Source organism: Thamnophis elegans, chromosome 13, assembly GCF_009769535.1.
Source record: "Thamnophis elegans isolate rThaEle1 chromosome 13, rThaEle1.pri, whole genome shotgun sequence".
NCBI classification, from domain to species: Eukaryota; Metazoa; Chordata; class Lepidosauria; order Squamata; family Colubridae; genus Thamnophis; species Thamnophis elegans.
In genome coordinates, this window is record NC_045553.1 from 28,864,991 (window position 1) to 28,890,022 (window position 25,032).

At 40.6% G+C, this 25,032-nt stretch overlaps 1 protein-coding gene across 1 annotated transcript in view; it reads left to right on the forward strand.

The window, feature by feature from the left end:
• Positions 1-8,469: 8,469 nt before the first annotated feature.
• LOC116516362 (zinc metalloproteinase-disintegrin-like MTP9) overlaps positions 8,470-25,032 on the forward strand; it is a 34,489-nt gene continuing 17,926 nt past the window's right edge. Inside the window, exons 1-13 of the mRNA XM_032228790.1 lie at positions 8,470-8,601; positions 9,310-9,416; positions 9,918-9,994; positions 11,434-11,512; positions 12,991-13,067; positions 16,261-16,456; positions 18,040-18,042; positions 18,144-18,206; positions 18,890-18,961; positions 19,946-20,115; positions 21,415-21,499; positions 22,543-22,673; positions 24,280-24,457. Coding sequence (XP_032084681.1) covers positions 8,550-8,601; positions 9,310-9,416; positions 9,918-9,994; positions 11,434-11,512; positions 12,991-13,067; positions 16,261-16,456; positions 18,040-18,042; positions 18,144-18,206; positions 18,890-18,961; positions 19,946-20,115; positions 21,415-21,499; positions 22,543-22,673; positions 24,280-24,457 — 1,290 coding nt within the window. The 5' untranslated portion in view covers positions 8,470-8,549. The remainder of the gene's footprint in view (positions 8,602-9,309; positions 9,417-9,917; positions 9,995-11,433; positions 11,513-12,990; positions 13,068-16,260; positions 16,457-18,039; positions 18,043-18,143; positions 18,207-18,889; positions 18,962-19,945; positions 20,116-21,414; positions 21,500-22,542; positions 22,674-24,279; positions 24,458-25,032) is intronic.

Genomic DNA, 25,032 nt, shown 5'->3' on the forward strand with positions numbered 1-25,032 from the left:
TTAAAAAGAGATTCAATGTATAATTAAGGAGAAATTTTCTGACAGTGAAAATGATTAATCAAATGAACAGTTTGCATCTGGAAGTTGTGGGTACTCCATCACTGGAGGTTTTCAAGAAGAGATTGAACAGCCATTTGTATCTAATGGTATAGGGGGATCCTGACATAGGAGGAACTTGGGCCAGAAAACCTCCAAGGTCTCTTCCAACTTTATCATTCTGTGTTCTAGGATTCCTCTTGGTTATTTGCACCTGACGATGGGTCTACAATTATAGTATGGGAACTGCACATTGTGGATAATGCTGCTATTCATGGGCTTGTTGTGGTTCCAAAGACTTTAATCTGGCCCTTCTTTCTTCAATGTTTACTTTCCAAGAAAATTAAGACTTTAATCCTAGGGCAACAATGCTATAAGTGTGTTTGAAATGGCTGCTGCCAGTTATGGAATATTTTGGTTTGGCAAAGAACCATTTCTTCTTAAGTATAGTAAACATCATCCTCTTGTCACATATGATGATTTAAACCTTGTTTTCCTTTCTTTTCTATTGGACATCATCCTCTTGTCCAAGTGAGAACATCTCACTGAGAGCTCACAAATGACAAATGAAGTCTTGTCGTCCTTTTTTACTATTGGGGTTGTGATTCAGAAGGGCTTTCAGCCTCCAAAGTATGTGCCCACAAAAATATTTTCAGTTTTCCTTGTCTTGTAAAGAACTTTCCTTCAATTAATGAGTGGGTTGAAATGGACACTAACTTCCTGGAGAAAATACTTCTTTGAGGTTTCCTATGTAACCCCCCCCCTTTTTAAAAAAGATTAAGTTACAAAAAGGGTTTGGGTTAGGGTTTGGTATCTTTTTCATATGAATTAATATGTTGGATTGGATTCAGGACAGCCATGTTTAAGTTTCTAGTTACCATAAATCTCATTGGATGAGTTTTGACATTAATTTTCTTAGCCAAGACTAACTCCCAAAATTGGTGCTGTGAGGATAGAGTCAGAAGTGATTTCGTGCATATTTTGAGCTCCATGTAGGAAATGTGGAAAATTAATGTAAGAGAATAAAAGAGATTCTTGAATGTAGCTCTTAGGCATCAATTTTCTAATATTATATTGATGATTTTCTGTTTATGTCTTTTTTCTTTGACCAAGATAATATAATTTGATTTAATTCCTAATAATTTCTAGATTATGACAGTAGATTATAACAGACCAGCAAATTCAACACAAATATCACAGGTAAATAGGATAGAAAGGGAAAATAATTGTTCTAAAATATCTAAAACTATGACATTCTGTACAAATTACAGGACAATACTTGGCTATGGTGAAGGAAATAAAAACAGACTGATCCAATAATAAATTTTGAAATAAACCATGATACTATATAGAAATCCAAGTGATAACTTTGACCTAAACAAGAACTGTTATATCAGCAAAGAGGGCTGAAGGGTTCTTGAAGCTGCAAATTTGGCAATAAATCCCTATGGAGTTTGTAGAAGAAATGGTAATTCTAAAACTTCCATACTCTGCTAAATTAAAATCTAAATATGTTGTTGACACTGCTTAGGGCTGCTGGGAAATAACCAGTTGATTAGAATTATGTGGAAGTCTAAGGGACTATTATAAAGAAAAGACAAGATTCTGAAAGAAAAATCCATGTGTATATTATATATATATACCGGTAAATATATTCATCTACTTGAATAAAATGCAGCTAGATTTTTTTTTGACTAAGCTAGTGAATTCCTGAGCAAAAGTTGCTGCATAAAATTTCTTTTCATAAAGGAGATAAAAGAACAAATAATTGGTGATTTTACAAGATGAAGGAGCATAACCCAGATTGTGGATGGACAAAAAAAACTAAAAACTTTTTAAAGAAAAATTTGAAAATGATACATTTAGGGAGTGAGTTAGACAAAAGTGTTAGAAACTTATTTTTCATGTGTTATTTTGATGAACAGCTAAAATCATTTGTCCAGAAAATTGGCTGATGGAGTACTTAATTATCAATCAGTCAAGAAAGTTCTTATAGTCAATTCACAAAAAGGAAAAGTTCCAGTTCTAGCAAAGACAATTTTGATAAAACTATTTTTAAATGAATAAAAAATAATTGTGTAGTCAAAATACAGTATATTTAAAAGTAATACAGCAAATGTGGCCACATTCAGAGAAAGGAAAACAAGAGATCAGACAATAATAATTTAGACAGAATTAATCTGAATGACCTGGAAATGCATAACAATCATAGGGAAAAAGTATATGACGATTGAGAAGTTTCCTTGTCTACTGACTGAGTAATGATCTGTTCTTCAGGAGCAAAATATAGAGATACAGAGATACAAATTAATGGGAAGAATGAGGTTGTTCAGTTGAGTAGCAGCTATAAGGAATGACCTCAATCATGGGATTCTGATTTCTTAATCTCTTTTCTCTTTGATCACTCTCAAACAGAACCACGTTCTGACTTCAAGAGAGCTTATTGAGTAACTCATTTTTAAGATGACTGAAAGAGAAAGCATTTCCTCCTTTTTTCTATTATGAGAGAAGAATATAGAAATTTTAGATCAGATTCAGCACCAAACTGAGATAAGAAAAGCATTAAAAGCAGGCTATATTTGCAGAAGTATGCATACATTGTAATACTGATTTATCATTTATCCTCCCCTCAAACAGAAAGGTTACATTCAGCATAAGATGTGGCTTGAGATACTTTTATAGCTCTTCCCCCAACAGCATTGCAATTTCAATTAGTTTGGTCTCATTGCAGGAGAGGAGATCTGGTGATGGTAAGGGCAGAAATTCTGAAAGAAAATAAGCTGACCACCAAAGAGTGTTTCAAAGGCTCATATATCTTCTTGTTTCTAAATGAAGAGAAGGTTGTTTTGCCTTTGTCCTCTTGGAATGAAGATGCTGTTTCTACTGTGGCTTCTCTTTCTCCCAAAATTGCCTAACAGTGTAATCAAAAGTAGAGTTCCCTGAGGGAAAACAAATGTTTTTGAGTTCTCTACAAAGGGAGAAATCTATTGTGTTATACAGGGTTTTTCCCCTGTGGTGAAGTCAGGGGTTCCTTAGGTCAATGCATTGACATGGTTTCAGTCTCTCCCAAAATAACATCATTTTTCCGATTCTATAAGTCAGTTCATTGAGCTCATTGACTGGTAACCAGCACTATTGAAAGTTTTGCATCTTGGAGCGAAGGGAGTGGACGCGACAAGAGGTGTAGCAAAGCAGTAACCTTTATTCAAAGCATAGTAACTACGATTCAACATGGCGTGGTTCGCGCCAAACATTTATACCCCCTAGTTTGAACAATGAGCCAATAGGGCGTCGAGTAGCTCAACCAATCGAAGAGAGGATTAAACCGGCTCCGCCCAAGAACCAATCAGAAAGGGAGACCTTACTTCCCGCGCTAGTATTCAACACCCCTCCCCCCCTAGTCAAGGTACCCTTAAGAAGGGCAAACATAGTCTTGTAGATAGGTGGGGCGGTGGCGCTCTCGTCCCGACCTTCGTAATTCCCCAGTGATTTTCGTCGGGGGGGAAACCGCCGGCGGAGGCATGTCCGTAGCGGGGCGGTGCGTCTGCGGTGCGGCCCCAAGAGATGGTGCTGGCCCGGGGCCCCGTGCCCAGTGTCCATTTGTCCTAGGTGGCGTCTCCATGGCAACAAAAGTGTCCGACAGTGGCCCCCTGCAATCTGGTTGGAATGTAGATTCAGAGTCTCGATGAGGGCTTCGCGGGAAGGAATAACCGGATGAGGCACGTCTGTCCGAGAAGTCGGCTTGTCCCCCGTTCCCCGAATGGAGACTGTCCGTTGGGGAAAAGGTCATCAAGGGTAGCTCACGCTGAGAACGAGTGTCCGAGGAGCTCGGGCCGTCTGCTTCCGCGGGGAGGCGTCGCCTTAACTGGTCCAGGTGGCGCCTCCATTGTGTTCCGTCGGCCAGACCGGCCCTAAAGGAGCAGGGGCCAGTCAGAGCTGTGATGGTCGCGGGAACCCACCGTGGATCCCCAGAAAAGGAACGGGCCCATACGGGATCCCCTAACTTAAACGTATGGGAAGGGAGGGCCCCTAGGTTGCTCGGCAGATCCCCTGCGTAAAGTGGATGTAGCCTATCTAGGGGGGTTCGCAATCTCCTTCCCATCAAGAGCTCCGCAGGAGTTTTATTAGTCGTTGGGCAGGGCGTAGAGTGCTGACTCAGGAGATACGCCGCCACTCTTTCCTGCCAGTCGCCCTGGTCCATGCGGCCCAAGGCTTCTTTGGCTGAGCGAACTGCACGCTCCGCCCGGCCGTTACTAGCTGGATGATAAGGGGCTGTGGCTGCGTGTCTGATTCCTTGTTCGGCCAGGAATTCTTGGAACGTGGTGGAGGTAAACTGGGGCCCATTATCTGAGACTATCACATCCGGTAGCCCATGTGTGGCGAACATCTTACGAAGGGCCCTCACTGTACTCTCTGCTGTAGTGGAGGTCATGGTTACCAGCTCCACCCACTTTGAGTAAGCATCAACGACTATCATAAAAGTTCGGCCATGGAAAGGGCCAGCGAAGTCAATGTGTAAACGGGACCATGGGCCTCTAGGAATTTCCCACTCCCGGGGGGCGGCTGTGGGAGGATTCGGCCTAGAGTTTTGACATATCCTGCATCGACCTACATAATCTGCAATTTCCGAATCTAGCAAGGGCCACCACACATAGCTGCGGGCTAAAGCTTTCATTCGCGCTATGCCGGGATGGTTTTTATGAAGTGCAGGCAGGATTCGTGCCCGCAGGGCTGTGGGGATCACTACCCTATCCCCCCAGACAAGACAACCCCCATGAAGGGCAAGTTCGGCTTGTCGTGCTTTAAACGGTCGAAATCCTTCCGCTACCTTTTCCGCGGGCCAACCCCTCAAAACCCATGAAGCTACTTGGGATAAGACCGGGTCAGCCTTTGTACAAGCTGCGACATCCGCAGCAGAGACGGGGAGGTCAGATTCAGCAATGGACAAAATAGAGAGAGAAGGCACGTGGGCTGTGTCCGTCTGTGGCAAGGGGCAACGGCTCAGGGCGTCTGCGTGCCCTAGCTGCTTACCCGGACGGTATAACAGCGTATACGAATATGCCGTTAAAAACTCAGTCCAGCGTGTCATACGGGGAGACAAAATGGGGGGAGTTGGCTTGTCGCCTGCTAGTAGCCCCAGGAGCGGCTTGTGATCCGTGACAAGGGTGAAATTCCTACCATAAAGGTAGTCATGGAATCGCTTAATGCCGGACACTGCAGCCAAGGCTTCTTTATCGATTTGGCTGTAGTTCCGCTCCGTTGAAGAAAGTGTCCGGGAGTAGAACGCTATGGGGGCCTCTGAGCCATTCGGGAGAGCATGGCTCAGAACCGCCCCTATACCATAGGGAGAGGCGTCGCATGTCAAGACTAGGGGCATCTTATCGCTGTATTGAATCAGGACTGCCGACGAAGTTAAAATGTCTTTTATAGCCGCGAATGCGTGCGCTTCACGGCTACCCCATTTCCAGGCCGCTGACCGGTCAAGCAGTCGATGTAACGGTTCAGCTAACGAGGCCTTGTGGGGAATAAAAGGGGCATAAAAATTTAACAGCCCCAGGAACGCCTGCAATTCCGACCTAGAGGTGGGTGCAGGTGCGTTTTTAATGGCAGCAACTTTGGAGGGAGTGGGGTGAATGCCTTGTGCATCGATGAGAAATCCCAAAAATTCTACTTGGGGAACAGCAATTTCGCATTTGCTGCGCTTTAGTTTCAGTCCTGCCTCCCTAAAACGTGTAAGAACCTCCCGCAGTATTTTCAGGAGTTCCGAGTGGCTGGGGGCTGCGACCAGGACGTCGTCAAAGTAGGGAACGACGCCGGGGAGCCCGTGGAGCAGCCGCTCCATAAGGCTCTGAAAAATCCCTGGGGCAACCGAAACGCCGAATTGGAGACGGCGGCAACGGAAGGCCCCGCGGTGGGTGACGATGGTCTGGGCTGTAGCCGCGTCATCGTCTACGGGGAGCTGCTGGTAGGCCTGTGCCATATCTAGCTTGGCGAAAATACGGCCTTGCCCTAAGGAGTGGAGTAGATGTTGCACTACGGGAACGGGATATGGATTTGCCTGCAGGGCCAAATTGATGGTCGACTTATAGTCGGCACATATCCTCACCGATCCATCAGGTTTGACCGGAAGTACTATGGGAGTTTCCCAACGGGCATGATCTACGGGCTCGATTACCCCCTGCTCTATAAGCTTATCAAGTTCAGCATCTACCTTTGCTCTCAATGCGAGGGGGACCCTGCGTGCCTTCAGCCTAATGGGCGCGACCTGGGGATCGAGGCAAAGGGAAATGGGGGTGCCCTTATAACAGCCCAATCTCCCATCGAACACATCTGCAAACTCGTCTAACACACTATCTACGGTGCGGGGAACTACCCTGTGCACCCCTTCTATAGTGAGACCCAAAGCGGGGAACCAATCCAACCCAAGGAGAGCGGGCAGGTCATTCCTAACAATTAAAACTGGAAGTTTTCCTTTAAAATCTCCGTATTCCACCCGGATGTGGAATATTCCTGCCGTGGGAATCCCATTTCCCTGGTAATCTAGAAGGGAAACCCCAGCGGGGTGCAATTTACTCTGGGGAACCCTGGGGCAAAGGCGGGAAAACAAAGCCCAAGATAGAAGGGAACGGGAAGACCCAGAGTCCACCTCCATTCGGCAAGGCTGACCTTCGAGACGGACGACGGTACTAATTTTACAATGGCCGGCGGGAACGTTAGAAGCCTGATAGACCACGCAGTCGGCGCTAGAGGGCTGATAGGTTGAATGGCAGTCCTCAGCTCGCCTCGCAGAACGTGGTTGTTGGCGGCCTTTCGGTGGCTGGCGCTGGTCGCTGGGCTGCATAAACGAGGGAGCTGGCACAAGAGCCCGGCAGACCCTGGCGAGGTGTCCTTCTCCTCGGCAATGGCGGCAGACGGCAGAACGAAACGGGCAGGATGCGCGGCTATGGCGACCGCCGCATCCGCGGCAAGGAGCGTTTGATGCTGGCTGAGCGGGCGTCGGTGGTTGCTGGTGTGGCCTCCGCTTTAGTTGAGTCCTCATTTGTCCGACGGTTTCCTCCTCCTCATCTTCCGAAGGAGAGGGGTCGTCGACGAGGTTCGTCTGGGTGGAAGGCGCTGCAGCAGTTTGCGCGGGGGTTTTCAGCTGGAGACGTTCGATGTCGGCCGTGGATTGTTCGGAGAGCTCTGCTGCTCGTGCGGTCTCCACGGCTTGCAGCAAGGTAATTTTGTGGTTCCGGAGCATACGGCTGCGCAATTGCACGTCGCGGACCCCGCACACAAACTGCTCCACGAGGTTCTCCTCCAGGTCTGCAAAATCGCACTGAGCGGCCACTGTGCGCAAAGCCTCTAGAAACTGGCTGATGGATTCGTTGGGCTTCTGCACTCGGCGGCGAAAGGTAAAACGACGTGCGATCAGAGAAGGTGAGGGGGCGTAATGATCCCTCAGCCTGGACATCAGCTCGTCCCACCCAAGTTTGTAGGCTGGCCTCGGGGCGGCCAGAGCTCTCGCAGAGGCAAACATGGAAGGCTCACAGCAGGACAAGAAAAAGCTGCATTTCTCCTCGTCAGTCTGTGCCTGGTTCTTCGATGCAATTAGATAACATTCAAACCGCTCCATGAAACCGTCCCATGATTCTCCGGCAGATCCAAAAGGCGCAAAAGGAGGAAGCGATGATGCCATTGTGGTATGAAGCCAGAGAGGGAAAAAGACGGCAAGAAAAAAAAAAACCCTTACGTTCGCTGCCGGAGTTCTCCACCTAAGGAGCGAATTCGTGTTGCTTCAAACGCGGTGGCAAGCTGGCTTGTTCTCCTCCATGGTCGTGGGGATCTCATCCCATCCTCGTCGCCAGTTTTGCATCTTGGAGCGAAGGGAGTGGACGCGACAAGAGGTGTAGCAAAGCAGTAACCTTTATTCAAAGCATAGTAACTACGATTCAACATGGCGTGGTTCGCGCCAAACATTTATACCCCCTAGTTTGAACAATGAGCCAATAGGGCGTCGAGTAGCTCAACCAATCGAAGAGAGGATTAAACCGGCTCCGCCCAAGAACCAATCAGAAAGGGAGACCTTACTTCCCGCGCTAGTATTCAACAGAAAGGATGCTAGATTGCGGAAAAAGTGCATCTTACTCACTGAATACTATGCAAACCAACTCTTGGCATTTAAGACCCCATGCCCAAGAGGCCCCAACTTTTGTTGTATTAACATGTGAGCCAAGGACAGCATTCATATGAGCATTCAATCCTCTCCTTTTGGCTTTTGCTTTGAGTGATGCCATCAAAGAAGCTTTCCAGATGTCATTGTTGGAGTGACAAGCACTAAGCCAGTTGGAAAACTGTCCTCCTGTCATATTCTTACAAGTCTGAATTTGGGCAAATCCTTTAGCAAACACCTTCACATATAAGGGCACGAATGAAGCTGAAGAACATGCTTCTCACAGTCAACAGGAGAAGAGCTCAGGTTGGCTTGGAAGCAGAAGGAGATTTCCTCTCTGCCAGCCCATCCAGACTTAAAAATGATCCAATCTCTCTTGGTAACTATATGCTTAGCAGTTTTTCCATATCAAGGTAAGATGTTTTCTTTGGTTTCCTTCTTCAAATTCTTACTGCTAAAAGTCTGTGGCACCCAACAAGTTTCTATGGTTTTACTTTTGATACTTAACCAAAATTTGCTCCACTTCAGTTTCAACAGACTGAACAAAAGAGTTCTTGCTCTCAAAGATCACATTTGTTGTAAAGTTATATCGATGGTTTTTTGATATTTGTTAAATTTTGTCAAGATAATAGATCCTAAGAAAGAAAAGACCTAATATCCTCAGGAGAAAATAATATTCAATGTGAAGAAAAAGTTTTCCAATAATGTGAGTAAAAGAATTAGAAGATGAAGACGAGAGACAGAGTTTGTGACAAGAAAAATTATTGAAGCAAAATGTTAATAATGTAGTATGATTTACACTATTGTAATTATCATACAGTGCACAAACTTGCACATTCAGTGAGATTTGTTTATTTATTTTTCTGATTATTCACGCTCCAAATTCTTTCTTTTGTACATGCCCAAATAATGCTTCTAGATAGTCTCCCAGCTGTCAAACACATTCAGCAAATTGCATACCCAAAGAAAACCTGGATTTGTGTGGTCTCTTCCACTAGAAAAAGATTCCATTCTTCACTGATAATTGAAGAAAAAACTGAGTTGTGAATGTGAGAATGGTAGAATAGCATCCCAAAGTAATACAAAGCTTTCTTCTTCTTCTCTCCTCCCCCCTTACAAAGGGACCTCTATAATCCTGGAATCTGGGAATGTTAATGATTATGAAGTAGTGTATCCACAAAAAGTCCATGCATTGCCCAAAGGAGAAGTTCAGAACGCTGAGCCAGAGGTAAGAAAAGGATCACGGCAAATTACTTCTTGCCAGCCAACAGAGTTTTTTGTATTCCTTTGTTGCCATGGAATGATTACCTGGATTTTTGCATTACAACCTATGTGCCTGATTAATTAATTCATTCATTTTCAACCTATTTATATGGCTGCCCAATTCACATAAATTTGAGGAGGCTCCTGGTAATTTAGCACAGAATTTTCCTTATATTAATAGGCTACTATAACTAATAAAGTATTGGGAAACACACAGACATATAGGGAAGTGGGATCTAGCAGGGAATTAGCCTGAGAATGAAATCTTGAACTTATACTTAAGTTTAATTTAACGTAAGATTTTATAGTGCTCTTCAATCACCTTTTTTTTACAAGATTAAATACTCTAAATTTAATAAATAATTTGGCTACAGCTCTCCATTTGACACAGATGTGGAGTTGTTAAGAAGGTACACATTTTATTTGTCTATTTTTAAAAATAAACTCTGAACTCTTTGCATTTCAGACAAAGTATGAAGATACAATGCAATATGAATTTAAAGTGAATGGAGAGCCAGTGGTCCTTCACCTAGAAAGAAATAAGTAAGTTAACTCAGAAGTTCTCTTAACTTTACTTCAACTATATGGATAATGTATATTCTCAGACATAATCCAAGAGAAATAATAACTGTATTGCTTTGTTTGGGAAACTAAAACTAAATTACATTTTATAATTTAATTTATATAGGACAGTGGTGCCTGCGAACCCCCAGCAGCCCACTCCTGGTTGAAAGGGACCTTAAATGCCTTCTAGTCCAACCCCATGCTTAAGTAGGAGACTATACCATTCCATAGCTTTTGAATCATTCCTGGAAAGTCTCCAGTAATAGAACACTCACAATTTCTCAAGGCAAGCCATTACACCAATTAATTGTTCTCATTGTCAGGAAATTTCTCTTAATTCTAGTTTGGATTTCTCATATGTAAATAAACTATTAACATTGCTAAAAGAAAGTATATCATTTTCATTACCCCAAAACATCACCATTGAAAATAGTATGGCTGTCACTGTACTGTAAACATTGGAAGTCTCTGAAGTCCTAGTGCAATTTAATATTAGTATTAAGTCCGAGATACATAGCTGGTGCATTGAGAGTGACTGCCTGGCTTTGATTTTACAATGCATTTTACTTTTGAACATGCTATATCGATAAGATTTTATTTTGCCTCTGGATGACTGAGAATCTCCATAGACCATGCTATATGTGCCTCTAAATGTATAATTCCTTTATTGTTAAGTACAGGCTATTAAAAAAAATCCCCTATATATGGGCATTTCTGTGTCACTTTATATTGTACCACTGGAGAGATTTCATACTAAATTCTAACATGTGCTTTAGAAATTCTTGTGCCCCCTTTTGTTTTATTTAAATATGAAGGCTATCCAGATTTCAAGAGCAGCATCTGAATGATCACGTTTTGGCATGGAAGCCAAGCAGGGATAGAAGTGGAAGACTAGCAAGGAACATGTAGATTGGAAAAAGAGAAGGCAATGCCAGAAGGCATAATTGTGACACTAGGAATGGCAAATGACTCCATATATTGGTTTAAAACTCCAAGACAGATGCTTCTGTATGAAGCTTCAAGGCATCCATTTATTTGAGGTTGCTTCATTTTATTCTTAAGTAAATAGAGCTATGCGGCTCTCCTTTATAGACCAAGGAGTTTCATCAAATTGTTTCATAGATCAGAAGAATAAAAAGAAGAGGCAATACAAAATGTCTTCTGGTCAATCATACCACCTCTGAGTCTCAGTGAAGAGAATTGTACAGCTTTCTTGGTGCAAATCTATTTCTTTTGGCAAATCTAGTATGTTCAGCACTCCTCTTAAATAGGTATCCTCTTGAGATTGAAATTCCTGCTCCTTTCCTTTGATACCAAACAATATAAGGTTAAAATACCATACTTGTAGACTTACTATAAAATTATGTCTGTCCTACTTAATTCCTGACATAGATATTCTCTTTTTTCATTCTTTCCAGAGGACTTTTTTCCAAAGATTACACCGAGACTCATTATTCCCCTGATGGCAGAGAAATTACAACAAGCCCTCCAGTTGAGGTAATATCCAGAGTGTCTTAGTTTTAGGAAATAAATTGAGAGGAATATTTAAGCACTAATATTCCAAATATGTAAGTTCCAGACCAGGCTACTCAATCAAAGACAGTACATTTATAAAATATCTTATACTGAAATATTCATATACAGATGTATGGATTGTTAAACAAAGTTTGTTTTATTCATTGAATTAGTAGGGCAAGATTTCAATCAACCAGTTCTTTCCTACTGGTTAAAAGCAAACATTCTGGGGAGTGAGTTTCACAAATAAATTGATTATGAGAACATCAGGTTCATAAGATCTACATTTTGATTTTTAAAGCAGATTACTGTGATAAATTCAGAATCATTTGTTTGTAATACTAAAAATGAGAGAAATTCACTTTGATCCTTATTACAGGTGTAGTAAGTTATAATACTCTCTATGGTGCAGTGGCAGAAGGTCACCAGCAGTTTTTCATTCAGTTGTTGTTTCCTGAGAAGTATCAAGTACTATAATCTCTGCTAGGCCCCTTTGACCAGTGCTTCATTACGTCCTTGGCTTCTTTCCCCCAGATTGATATAAAAGTGCATCCTCTGTCTTCAAAAATAATCTACTTCTGGTTTAGCATCTTCTGAGTTCATACAAATTATTCCTACTGAGCGTGTAACAGAAATCTCCTGACTTTAATGACTACATGGATCCTGCTTCCCAGATGATGCTAGGAATTACATACCTGTAAATTTCTGAAAGCTTTCATTATGCAGGCTCAAGGGAATGACAATTAATTGGTATCATTAGTAAATGTGGAATTTTTAATGCATTATGTTGTGATTTCAGAATGTAGGACAATCATCAAGTCTGAAAATTTGTTCAGCAAATCCTTGGTTCATCAATAGAGTTGATCTCCAAGAAGGCAAGGTTGATCGAGAAAAGGGATTGTAATTTCAACAACACACTTTCTATTTGTGTGTTGGTTGTCTGCCCAAAAGTTCTTAGCATTTTACCATCAATGGGGCTCCCCCTGCAGAGTGACTTGCTTTTATGGAGAGTTGTGTTTAGCCTATGTTCATTTTGGAACAATCAATATTAAGCAGGTCTTCTGTCCCCCTGAATCAAAATTAAGAACCGAGGTGACACAGTGGTTAAATGCAGCACTGCAGGCTACTTCAGCTGACTGCTAGTTCAGCAGTTCGGCTGTTCAAATCCCACTGGCTCAAGGTTGACTCAGCCTTCCATCCTTCCGAGGTGGGTAAAATGAGGACCTAGATTGTTAGGGGTGATATGCTGACTCTGTAAACCGCTTAGAGAGGGCTGAAAGCCCTATGAAGCGGTATATAAGTCTAACTGCTATTGCTATTGCTATTGCTATAAAATGTTCTGAATAATTGCTTTCTTAATATTTCATTCATGTGGTGAAATACATTGGAAATGCATTTCTGTTCATCAAATCACACTACAAACAAGCTTTAACCAATGCAGTCCTCTTGCCTCCATACAGGATCACTGCTATTATCATGGACACCTCCATAATGAAGCTGACTCAACTGCAGTCGTCAGTGCATGCAATGGCTTGAAGTAAGATAGTCTCTTATCTTTTATTTATTTTATTAAGTGTAAAACACTGCTTTTGGAGTTGCCATAGTTAAAATGAAGTTCTAAAATGAACATCAGTTATTCATGCAAACTAGTTGGGTGTGATCCAAGACCTCTGCAGAATTTAGAAAGACTTTGGTTGGGTACCAAGAGCAGCTGCTGCCAGCCAATAGACACTAGGGAGCTAAATCAGCTCTGTCTGAAGAAGCTTCCAAGCCCATTTATCCTTTGTATATAGGAGCTGATGTTACAGGTAGAGAAGATAAATAAGCTTCAGATTGCAAACCTTGCTAGAATGTGTACTGGGAGAGGCAAGCAGTTCCCCTTTGTACAGAGACTGTGTCCATGTTGTGGAGGGATAAATGAAGTGATGGAAGATAACAGAATAACAACAGAATAATAACGGAAGAACAGAATGATACTATAACAGACCTGGAAGGGGCCTTGTTGGTCTTCTAGTCCAACGTCCTCCTCAAGTAGGAAAACTATATCATTTTGGACAAATGGCTGTCAATCTCCTTTTAAAAATCAGTAGTGATGAAACATCCACAATGTCTGAAGGTCAACCTTTCCACTGGTTAATTGTTCCAACTGTCAAGAAATTTCTGCTTAGTTCTAGGTTGCTTCTTTCCATGACTAGTTTCCATCCATTTTTTCTTGTCCTGTATTCAGGTACTTTGGAGAATAGATTGTCCCTCTTAGCCCCTTAACGATTGGGAAATGTTATCATGTCCCTTTTAGTCCTTCTCTTAGGCTAGATGTACCCGGTTCCTGCAACCATTCATCATGTTTTAGCCTCCAGCTCCTTGTTATTCTGCATTGTTATTCATATTATTCTACATTGCCTTCTCTCCTATTACCTATCTCCTTTTCTATTTATGACTTTAACTTTGTTCCTTGTATCTTTATGATCTATATTGTTTTATTTAGTTTATTACTACAATTTGCCTTGATTGCTTATTTAGCATCTTACTGTCACTAAGTGTTGCATTTTATGATTTATGATGAATTTATTTTTATGGTGACTATCAGAGGTGGGATTCAGCTGGTTCAGGTGAACCAGTTGTTAAGATTTTGCAGTTTGGAGAACCACTGGCTAGCCCCGTCCATCATGCCCCTCTCAGTCACCCCTTATCTCACCTCACCCGCATTAGCTACAGTATAGTAGCTCCTTCTCTCTGTCTCCTCACTTGCTAGCTCACTAGTCAACCACATGGTCCCCACAGCTCAGCCCACTTGCCTTCCTTTGCCCTTGCCTTCCACATGGCCCAGTTGCTTGCCGAGCCTTTCTTCGCCATTCTCCACTGCCTCCCACCCAGCCCATCTACCTGCCTGTCTGGTGAGCCTTCCTTCACCTCTTTGCTGATGCAAGCATGAGTGGCCCTCGCTGGCATGAGTGGCCTGTAATAGCTGCTGCCTCTTGGCCAGTGTGAGCAGCCTCCAGCTGCTGCCTCTTTGCTGGCAGGAGGGTGGCTGCAGGCTTCTTGCACTGACCAAGAGTGGTGACTGCAGGGTTCTCATACCAAAAAAAAGACTGGGGCTGGAGGCTTCTTCCGCCAGCAGTAGCTGTAGGCCAGCTTGTTAAAGAGGACCACTCCTCTGCCCTACCCATGCATTTTCCAGCCCAGGCTGCTTGGAATGAAAAGCCTGTAATATGCAGCCGCTAAGCTCCCTGGGTTCCTTGAACTAGTGCTGGAAGAAAGAGAGTCCGATTAAGAGGGTGGGCTTTTCCAAGGCCAGTCATAGAGGGAAAAAGTGGGTGCGCCTTGCCTCCATGTGGCTCCAATTATTTTTTAAAAAATGGCGGGGGGGGGGTTGCGCACATGGGGCACTGTCAGAATCAGTGACTGGAGCAAGAGGTGTGCATGGGCTGACTGGGCAGGGAAGGACTTCCAGAGCTCATGCAGGGAACCCAGGCTTGGAGCAGCAGCAATTGTTGGAGCTTGTTAAGTAGAACCACTCTTCCGCCCCAGCCTGGATTGCTTGGAGTGAACAGCATGCAATATGTTGTTGCTAAGCTCCCTGGGTTCCTCGCATTAGTACTGGAAGAAAATTGGCTGATGGTCGGCTGTAGCCAGAGCCGGGCTTGGAGCAGCAGCAGATGGACTTCTTGGCTTATAATCTGCTCCTCAAGCTCCAAATACCCGAACCGGTGAGCTGGAAGAAATATTCTGTGCCATGCTGGTGAGTATGTATGGATCAAGTGCTCCCCCCCACCTCCCCATCCCAAACTGGGTTGGGCCAAAGAGCTCAATGGGGTGGAAAATGGGGCATTTCTATCAGCCCTTCTCTTTTTTTCCCCTAGCCTCCTTTTTCCATCATGCACCAGTAAGGCTTGGCAGACATCCGTGATCTTTAAATGGGCTTTTATTTTGTCAGCCCAAGAGCGGGTGGGAATGGTATGTAGGAAATTACCATCCCACCTTGCCGTGAGTAACATTGAGTTGGCTATGCCCACACAGTCACATGACGCTCCTAAGCCACGCCTACCCAACCAGTCACTAGGAGAAACAGTTGTTAAATTACTTAAATCCCATCACTGACTATGATCATGATTTATCACTCATAGCTTTTTATGTACAATGAGAGCTTATGAACCAAAGATAAATTCCTTGTGCACCCAATCACACTTCGGCAATAAAGATTTCTGCTCTGCTCTGCTCTACTCCACTGTTATTTTCTGTGCTGTTCTGTTCTATTGTATTCTATTTCTATTCATATATATCTATATGTGTATGTGTGTGTATGTTTTGCATTTGTGTAGCTAGAAACTTTATTTTTTTAAAAAAAAAAAAACCCTAGGAAATATACAATATCGGATTCCATGCCAAACTTTCTCCATACAAATACTGTACAGATATTTCCTAGCTGTATTGAGTATGTGCAATGTCTTGTATTTTTCTGATGATAGTTGTATCATTGGGAAGCATGAGAAAGTGACATGAGTTCTGAGGATAGAAAATAAAAAAAATCAGTTAGTTTTAAAAAGGGATTGAAAAACACAGGGAATGTTGACTTGGTCAGTTAAAAATGGCTCTCAGAGGTTAGTTGTTTCCTTGCAGACATTTCATCACCCAATTAGGTAACATCATCAGTGCAGGTCATCCCTGAACTAACAATATTCTCTTCTATTAGTTATGCATCTGTGACCACTCTTTCATATATTGTTTTACAGAGGACATTTCAAGCATCAAGGGGAGACATACCTTATTGAACCCTTGAAGCTTTCTGACAGTGAAGCCCATGCAGTCTACAAATATGAAAATATAGAAAAGGAAGATGAGAGCCCCAAAATCTGTGGGGTAACCCAGACTACTTGGGAATCAGATGAGCCCATCAAAATGGCTTCCCAGTTAAGTGTTACTCCTGAAGTAAGTCTTATATTAAACTTTCATGTATATAATATGGTTAGAGAACAGGGATTCATTCACTTGTTTCCAAAATATAAAGCATATATTTATATGCTTTGTAGCACACATGGGTGTGTTTGTGATTAGATAGAATTCATAAGGGAGAACCCTCAATTTCTAAATTCTTTATGCTCAGCAAGTTGTGGTTATATACATTATGTTTAAATGGTCCTTAATTGGTCCTTTACCTTGAATGTTCTAGTCTCAATATCTGCTCATAATCACTTCATTCAAACTGGATCTTCTGCAGCAGAGTTAAGAAAGTGACTGTCAGACAGCAAGGAGAGAAAGTGCATTATAGAATTGGCAAATTGGCCTTGCAGTTCTGTATGCTGAAAAACATGAATACTTTTTCCTAGGGAAAGAAGCGAGTAATATGCCTTCACACATGCAGATCTTAGCAAAAGTGTACTTCCTGTGTAATTTGGGAATTCTAGTGATGAGCTCTAACAGTAGAATGCTGGAGGGAAGGACTCTTTCCCAGGAAAATAAGCGGCAGTTTAGCAATGAGTCCTTGGATTGCAGAAAGAAGCTTAGAAGGGATTCTTTCCCTAAAACTTTCACAGGATGTATCCAATGGTTACACAGAGTGTACTTTAGTCTGGCAAGATTCCTGTCTACAGGAGAGCAGCAATAAAGAAACTACTCTGAGCTATTAACCGTGTTGTTCTTGTTCCTTGTGTCCAAGAAGTCTGAAACAATACTTCAGTAATCATTTTTAAATTACATCAAAAAAAGATGTAAATCTTTAAACATTTAGAGTGAATCCAGTGGGTCAGAATGTCAGATTTTCTCCCCTTATCTTGTCATTGATGCATAGTGTGATATCATTGCAGGCACGGTCTAATTAGTTCCATAGCAGGACCACATCACCATATTTCTCATATGATTGGTTGAGATCCTTTGTTTGAGAAAGGGGAGGAAAAGTGAGAAAGTCATTGGAGCATCAGGCTGAAAAATAGGTCAAAGAAAGCAATTCCTTCACATGCTTGTTTTCGTTCCTATTAAATTCTGTTCAGAACTAGGTATTCATGTATAAATTTATCTTTAAATGTTGGCATCATAAATCCCAAAAAGAAATTAATTGGAATCAAGTGCCACACCATATTAATACAAAGAAAGGGATTCGTGTCGTGACAATTTTTTTTAAGGTGACAACTTTTGTTTCTGTTTCACAATCCATGGCATAATTTTTCCTCAAAAATTTATCAACACATTCACTAAGTCAGAGTTGCCCAATCTTTCCAGCTTTGCCGACTGGTAGGGGGAGAAAGGGGATGGTTCTATGTGAGCAATGGGGGTCATGTACATGCAACTCACTTGGGCAAATGGAGCATGTCCATCCATGCTTTTTTGCTGGCCATGCAAGTGGAGATGCACATGCTCGTGCCAATGCTCGCCCACCACTTCCAAGGCCTGGCAGTGGGCTGTGGCCCAAGGGTTGGGGACCCTCACTCTAAGTGCTAAAATTTAAACAATCTGTCTCCCTATAAATGTCTTCTTCAAAGAGCCAATATTTCTGAAAGGCCCAGTACTTTGACCAGGAAGTATAACAAGCAGTTTTCTGATTATCTGATGATGACCAAGATTCTTGTTGGCTGCTGGGAGCAACATGTCTGAACAGACTTTTGTTTATTGTTCTGTTTAGCAACGAAGATACTTGCTGGCCCCAAAATACATTGAGGTTTTCATAGTTGTGGACAACGTAATGGTAAGTATCCTGGATATCATTCCATTTACTTTCTGCATTGAGTACAGCATTTTGTTTCTGCTTTTTTTTAATGTGGGCATTTTTGAAGACATTAACAAACATCCAAACTGGGTTTCTCTTGACATGTGATTTATCATAAACTTTGATATTTCTTTGTTATTGGACCCAACCAATATTTACAAAGTTAGAAGATATTTGTAAATATACTCTAATTTGCACACTTGTTCTTCCTGGATTCTATCTAAATTTATTTTTTATCACAAGCTAGTTAAACAGTTCAACAGGTTTCTTTGAAACATTCCTGCACAATTTATATATCCGTGTTGGCAACACATTAAGAATAAGATGTCTAGTGGATAATGCTTAGTATGTTACACTTCTCTAAATGTGGAAATATGGCATCCAATTTAAGAAAGAATCTCAGTAAGCTGACCAAAATTTTCTCCAACCAGGAGGAGAGCACATGTATGCTGTTGAAAAATTAATAATGTTAATATATTAATAGCACAGATGTAGATTAAAAATCAGCACAAAAGAATTCTTTGGACTGCTTGGGAAAAAGTAATATTGTGTCTAAATCAACAAATTCAATGATCCTTTCACTGAAATGTTCTTTGTCTTCGTCCTTCTCTCCCTTCTTCCGATAATTATGATCTCATCTTAACTTTTTGTCTTTTCTGTAGTTCAGGAAAAACAAGAGCAATGTAACTGCTATAAACACAAGAGTATATGAACTTGTCAACACTTTAAATATGGTAAGAGGACATGGCAAAAATGATTTCACTTGTTGGATTTAAACTTCTCTCAGGCCCATCCCAGATTTTCACATAACACGTTTAACCAGATAAAGTTAAGTGTGTTATGTATTTACCTTATGTAAGGTAAAGAGAGCTAGGAGTTGGACTTCTATAAGAATGCTAGCCTTTGTGGCTTTGAGTGAGGCAAAAAGAGATCATTTGGGCAGCATGGTGATTTCAGCATATAAGGCCATCCCATAAAATGGGTTAATTCAGTAACTAGGTTAATAAGCCTCTTATGTGAATACAGCCACTGTGTTGAGAGGTTGCAAATCCAAAAGTGTTGCAAGAATTCAGTCAGAACAACGCCTATAGCTAGATTCTTTGAGGGCTGTGGTTAATGGTTCTGAACTTGGACAGTAGAAAGAGATGGACAGACTCAGCCAATTGTTTGTGAAAGTGATCCCTGAGAAGCAACCTGCAGAGAGGAACTTAATTTGAGTTGGATTGTGGTACCTAGAGGAGATACATTCATATTGTAGTGTCCTATTAGCCTTTTTTACATTTTCACTGTTGATGATCTGTTGGAATCAGGGAGACAGCAGAAAAATCAATAAGCCAAATATCCCTTTAGTCCCCCTCCTCTTCTATGCCTGATTACAGAGAATAATTACCTGCTTCTTTTTGTCATTTTATTTATTTATTCTACTTAATGTACATTATTCTTATTCCCCAATATATAGAGTCCATAATGCTGTCAGAGCTTGCAGATTTCATTATCTCACTAAAGAACTTACTTCTGTAACCAAAATAGCAAACTCAGAGAGCACCAAGGACTCTACAATTCAATCTTGAGCTACAGAGATTTCTCTTCTTTTCATTCCTAGATCTATTTTGTTCACCTGTCCATAGAAGCCAATGTTAGTTGCTTTTTAATCTTGAAAGGTTTCTTAAAGTTTAATTGTACTTCAGTTTCTGATTGCTTTCATGCCCACCTGACAGATTTTCAGAATTCTGAATATTCATCTAGCACTGATTGGCATAGAAATTTGGTCCAACGAAGATCAGATTGATGTGCAGCCAGCGGCAAGTGTCACTTTGGACTTATTTGCAAGATGGAGAGAAACAGATTTGCTGCCACGCAGAAGGAATGATAATGCTCAGTTACTCACGTACGTCTCATTGTGGGGGAGGTTGGGAGTGGAGGATTATGGGAAGGTTAGTGCTTGCACAGAGTTTCCGCTCTATGATGTATTCTTAAACCATATGTGAACCATATCTCTGGATCAAAGTCAGCCACTTTTTTTTTTTTTTTTTGTAGATGAGAGCTGGTTTTGAGAAGTCCTTGAATGGATTGTAGGTCAAAAACTCAGCTTGATTTCATTTCACCTGGATTTAAAATTGAAACTCAAATGATTATCCTGCTATGCTTTGGCTGTACTTACACATGATTTTTTTAAATTTAATTAAGTAATGTTTTAGTTCACATTCTGCATCAATTAAAAGAATACTTGTATTACACAACAGATAAACCAAGAATAAACTAAAATAATAAAATACCCAATCTATTTATAGTGCTTAGGAATAGCACAGCTGAAGAACCAACTTTGTCCAAAGAAAATTCCATAGTCACATGGCCAGCATTATTAAATGCCAAAAGCAACAGAATGCTATACCTTCCCACCGAAATGGTGCCTATTTATCTATTTATGTTTGTGTGCTTTTGAACTGCTAGGTTGGCAGGAACTGGAGCAAGTAACATGAGCTCACTGCATCAAGAAGTACTAAGGTCACAAACTATCCACCTACCACTCTTAACCGCTCAGTTCTGCACCCCATCAGCCTATATATTGTCACACAATTTCATGAGTGGGAAATTGACACATTTGTTGTCTTATATCTATAAGACATTGGACAAATAATAATTGTTTCCTGAGAAATCCTATAGGATATGTGCATAATAAGTTGGTCTTATGAAATATGTTAGTGGCTAAGTGGAGGGAAGATCTAGGTGCAAGGGAGAATATTAAAATAAAAAATTTTTTCCACAGATGTTGATTTGACTTATCATCCAATCTCCTTTTCCAATCCTATCTAGTCTTTAATAACCACACAGCTAAATTGATAGACAAAATATGTATAAATACGTATTTGGGGTTTTCATAGATAATGAAATTTAAATTAAGCTAATGGGCTGGATTCAGACAACCTCTTTCCTAATTAATTAATGCTAACACCAGCCAAATCACCATATAGTGAAAATGCATCATGAATATGTTTAAAAGATCTGCTTAGTTAAATGGCATCTGAGACTAGAGCCTAAAATGAATTCTAACATTCTGAAAACTGATAGTAACTGAGGATGAGATGAGAGGTTTGCAAAAAGCCATGGAGAGTTATGTATGTCCTAAGACTACATAATGTGCTTTTATTTTCTATAAATTTTATCCCCCTCCTCTTCTTTTTTATAGGGGCATTAACTTCGATGGACAAACTATAGGATTGGCTTATATGGGCGCCATCTGCCAGCCATATAATTCTGTAGCAATTGTTCAGGTTAGTAGAAAGTATACCCATTACCTATTTGTATTCAAGTGAAAACTTATATACAGGCATAACATCTTTACAAATAAAGGGTCTTCTGATTTTTGATCCATGTCATTTTCATCCATATTTGTTTGTGCATTTCACATCTCCAAATCCTGCCTCAATTGATAACATTTTGGCACAATGCATTTTAGACATGTTGTAGATTGAACTTTTTGTATGTAATGCACTATATATCAGAAGGTGACAATATATTATAATGTTTCTGGATCAGGAGGAGTCAAATTGTGCTCTGAATGGTAAATGAGCAGGTCAAATCAAGTTACAATACTCCCAAATAATGCTTCTGAACAATATTCTTAGCAATCATAATGACAAATATGAATCACTCTTCTTTTCTTCCAAGAAATTTAGAATCTAGATCGCATATGATTGAATTAAGGTACATTGACGATTGAGAGAATACTAAATCTACTTTTTAAAAAAGTGCAGTATTTTAAGATCCTGCAAGAAAACCATATTAGTTAAGGTGATGCTATGCATTTATTGAAAAGCAGTAAACTTAGTTTATTATTCACATAGAAATAATGTAGAAGTTTTGTTTTTTAATAAGCAGAGTTATGATATGGATAGTATGAGGTAATCCTAAACCTGTTTGCTCAAGAAAGACATTTTTTTTTATTCAGAAACAGCAACTCATCCTTAAATCTGTTTAGGGCTTCAGCCTTTAATATTCTGAAAACGCTAACTTGTACAAAAAATGCTGAATATTTTTGGACTGAAGTTGCTTGTAACTAAATAAATGCAGACAGCAAATGGATGCATAGGTTTGGATCTTCTTCTGTGCTGTAGCTTCTGGGCTTTAAAGTTTTTTTCTGGATGTATTAATGTTCTGGAGTCTTGGTGGGCATATATGCATTCAGAAGAGCTAGCTAGAGAAATTCTGAGATGTCACTTAGTCACTTTTTTAGCCACTCAGTGCTAATAATAATTTGATTCACTTTCAGTTTCTTGATAGACTAACAATAAATAAAATATTCTCTTTTCTTCAGGATTACAACAAATTCACAGGTAGTGTTGCATCTGCAATGGGCCATGAGATGGGTCATAATCTAGGCATTGATCATGACACAGCCTCCTGTATTTGCCAACCTAACGCATGCATTATGTCTCCAGTGCTACAGTAAGGATTGAGGAAAACTTTTGATGCCTTTCCAATCAAGCCACTTTTAAATAATTGCAATTAATTGTTAACTTAAATATACTAAGGACTTGAACAAATGAAATAGTCAGGGAGTTAAAAACAATTAGTGTCCTTCCTGCCTCGCCCCTTGTAACATAGAAGATATGTTACATTTCTGCCATATATTGCAGTCTTCTGACATCAACAGATAGCAACGTATAGGTCATTATTTAGCAACCATGCAAAGTAACAATCGCACTGAAATCAGTGACTTATGTCTGGTCCTCACAGTTACAGCCTTCACAGCCTCCCTTCAGTCACAGATTCAAAATTTGAGCAGTTGGTGACACCAGTACGCATTTATGGAGGGTTGTAGCATCCTGCATTCATGTAATTGTCATTTGTGATTTTCCAATCTGTCTTCCCATATGCAAAGCCAATGGAGCAAGCTGGAGCCCTTAATGACTTTGTGATTCACTTAACGAAGTGGCAAAACTGGCTGTAATACTGAGCATGACTCATTTAACAACTGGCTTGCTTGACAATGGAAATTCTGTGGTACTAAGTCAAGGACTAGAAATATTTTGTCCCAGGTGCATGTTTAGTCTTTGCTTCATCAAGAGGGAAAAGGAAAAGGGGAAAGGAAGCAAAACAAATTGAAGGAATCTTCTCAGCAATTGTCTATTGCAAAACTCCCCATAACTTTTGTGTAAGAGTTTTGTATAGCCTTGGTGAGCATGCCCCCTATTGATCAATTTCTGGTTTTTTCTGCTAAAACACGTCAGTTTCATTGTCTCATATTTCACGCAATGGCAATGAGGTCAGGAAGTATGGAGAATGCTATGTAGCCTTTCCTCTATCTACTGAAAGATTTCTGGGCATCATGATTACTTTTTAAAATTTCTAGACACTTCATGGTGTTTTGTATAGAAGACCTTGCTTAGAACAATGTTGCTTCAATGAATGCCACAAAATGTGTCTAGTGCAACTTTGAACTTGAAAGAAGACCATCTTGTCTATTTAATTACCACCTGCAGATTGTCTTGCTTGGGTGGACTTATGATACTATGTTTGCATCTATTTAAGTGTGCAGTTTCAGAGGTCACTGTGACATCACATATTATTACATTTTCAACAAAAGGAATCAACAATGAATACGGTAGTTCAAGGCAAATAGAGTGTTAGTATAGTTAGCTCTCCATTTGCCTCAAAGATTTTATTGTAATAAAAACTACTATCCCTCCAAAGAAGAAAAGAAAAACAAAACTCCACCTGTTTTCCCCTCAATTATATAACTGTCCTTCCACAGAGAGGCTGACTAACAATGAAAATGAAAGGCAGCCCATTCACACACAAGTAACTCAATCAACTACATAATATCTCATTGAAAATTTATTTGGTTAAAAAAGAAAAGAAAATTGGTGGAATTAAAACTGAGGTAGCATAATGTGGGAGTAAGATCAAGTGGTACAAAGAGTTCTCTTTGTACCCCTTAGCAATATTTCTTCATTAGCCATTCCTTTTCCAACTTATATGTTTTTGCAATGAATTTGTTCCTAGTCCAAATATGGATATGTCCTGATCTTACTTCATTTCATCTCTACAGATTTGTACCTTCCTATCAGTTCAGCTCCTGTAGTCGGACCGAACATTTTAGTTATCTTATTAATAACAGACCACAATGCATTCTCAACCAACCCTTGAGCACAGATATTGTTGCACCTGCAGTTTGTGGAAATTACTTTGTGGAGACCGGAGAAGAATGTGATTGTGGCTCTCCTCAGGTAAGTTTTTTTTTTTAATCAACAAGAGTGATGTGAAAAAAAAAATCAAAAATGGGAATCCTTGAAAAATCATCTGGCTTTCTAAGTGGTTTGAGCCATCCAAGAGGTTGGTTAGTAAATGGCATATGTTTGTGCCCTTTATATACATGCATATATGCTGTGTTTTTTGGATTTGGGGAACCAGTTGTGGAGGAATAAAGAATTGGTATCTCACTACCAGTTGGGGAAGACATTATATTTTTAAACATGGGTGATTTACCTCTCCAACAAAATCCTTCCCTACTGAAAACCCCTATTTTGTTGACATGGCCACATTATCTGTCTCACTATTTTCTTGAGCTGCTTCCTCCTAAAACATATGACCTTTAATATACGCTCTGATCCCTAATAATATTTTTATAAGAACAGTTAATTTAGTGAAGTGTTCTCTTTGTATTGTTAAATACAAATGTAAAAATGTCCTTGAGAGACAAGGAGGAAAAATCTACTCAATGGTCATATAAGTATATAAGATTAGCCTACAGGGCATGGCAAACATCTGAAGAGGAACACTTCCCACCTACTTTCTTGGTCAA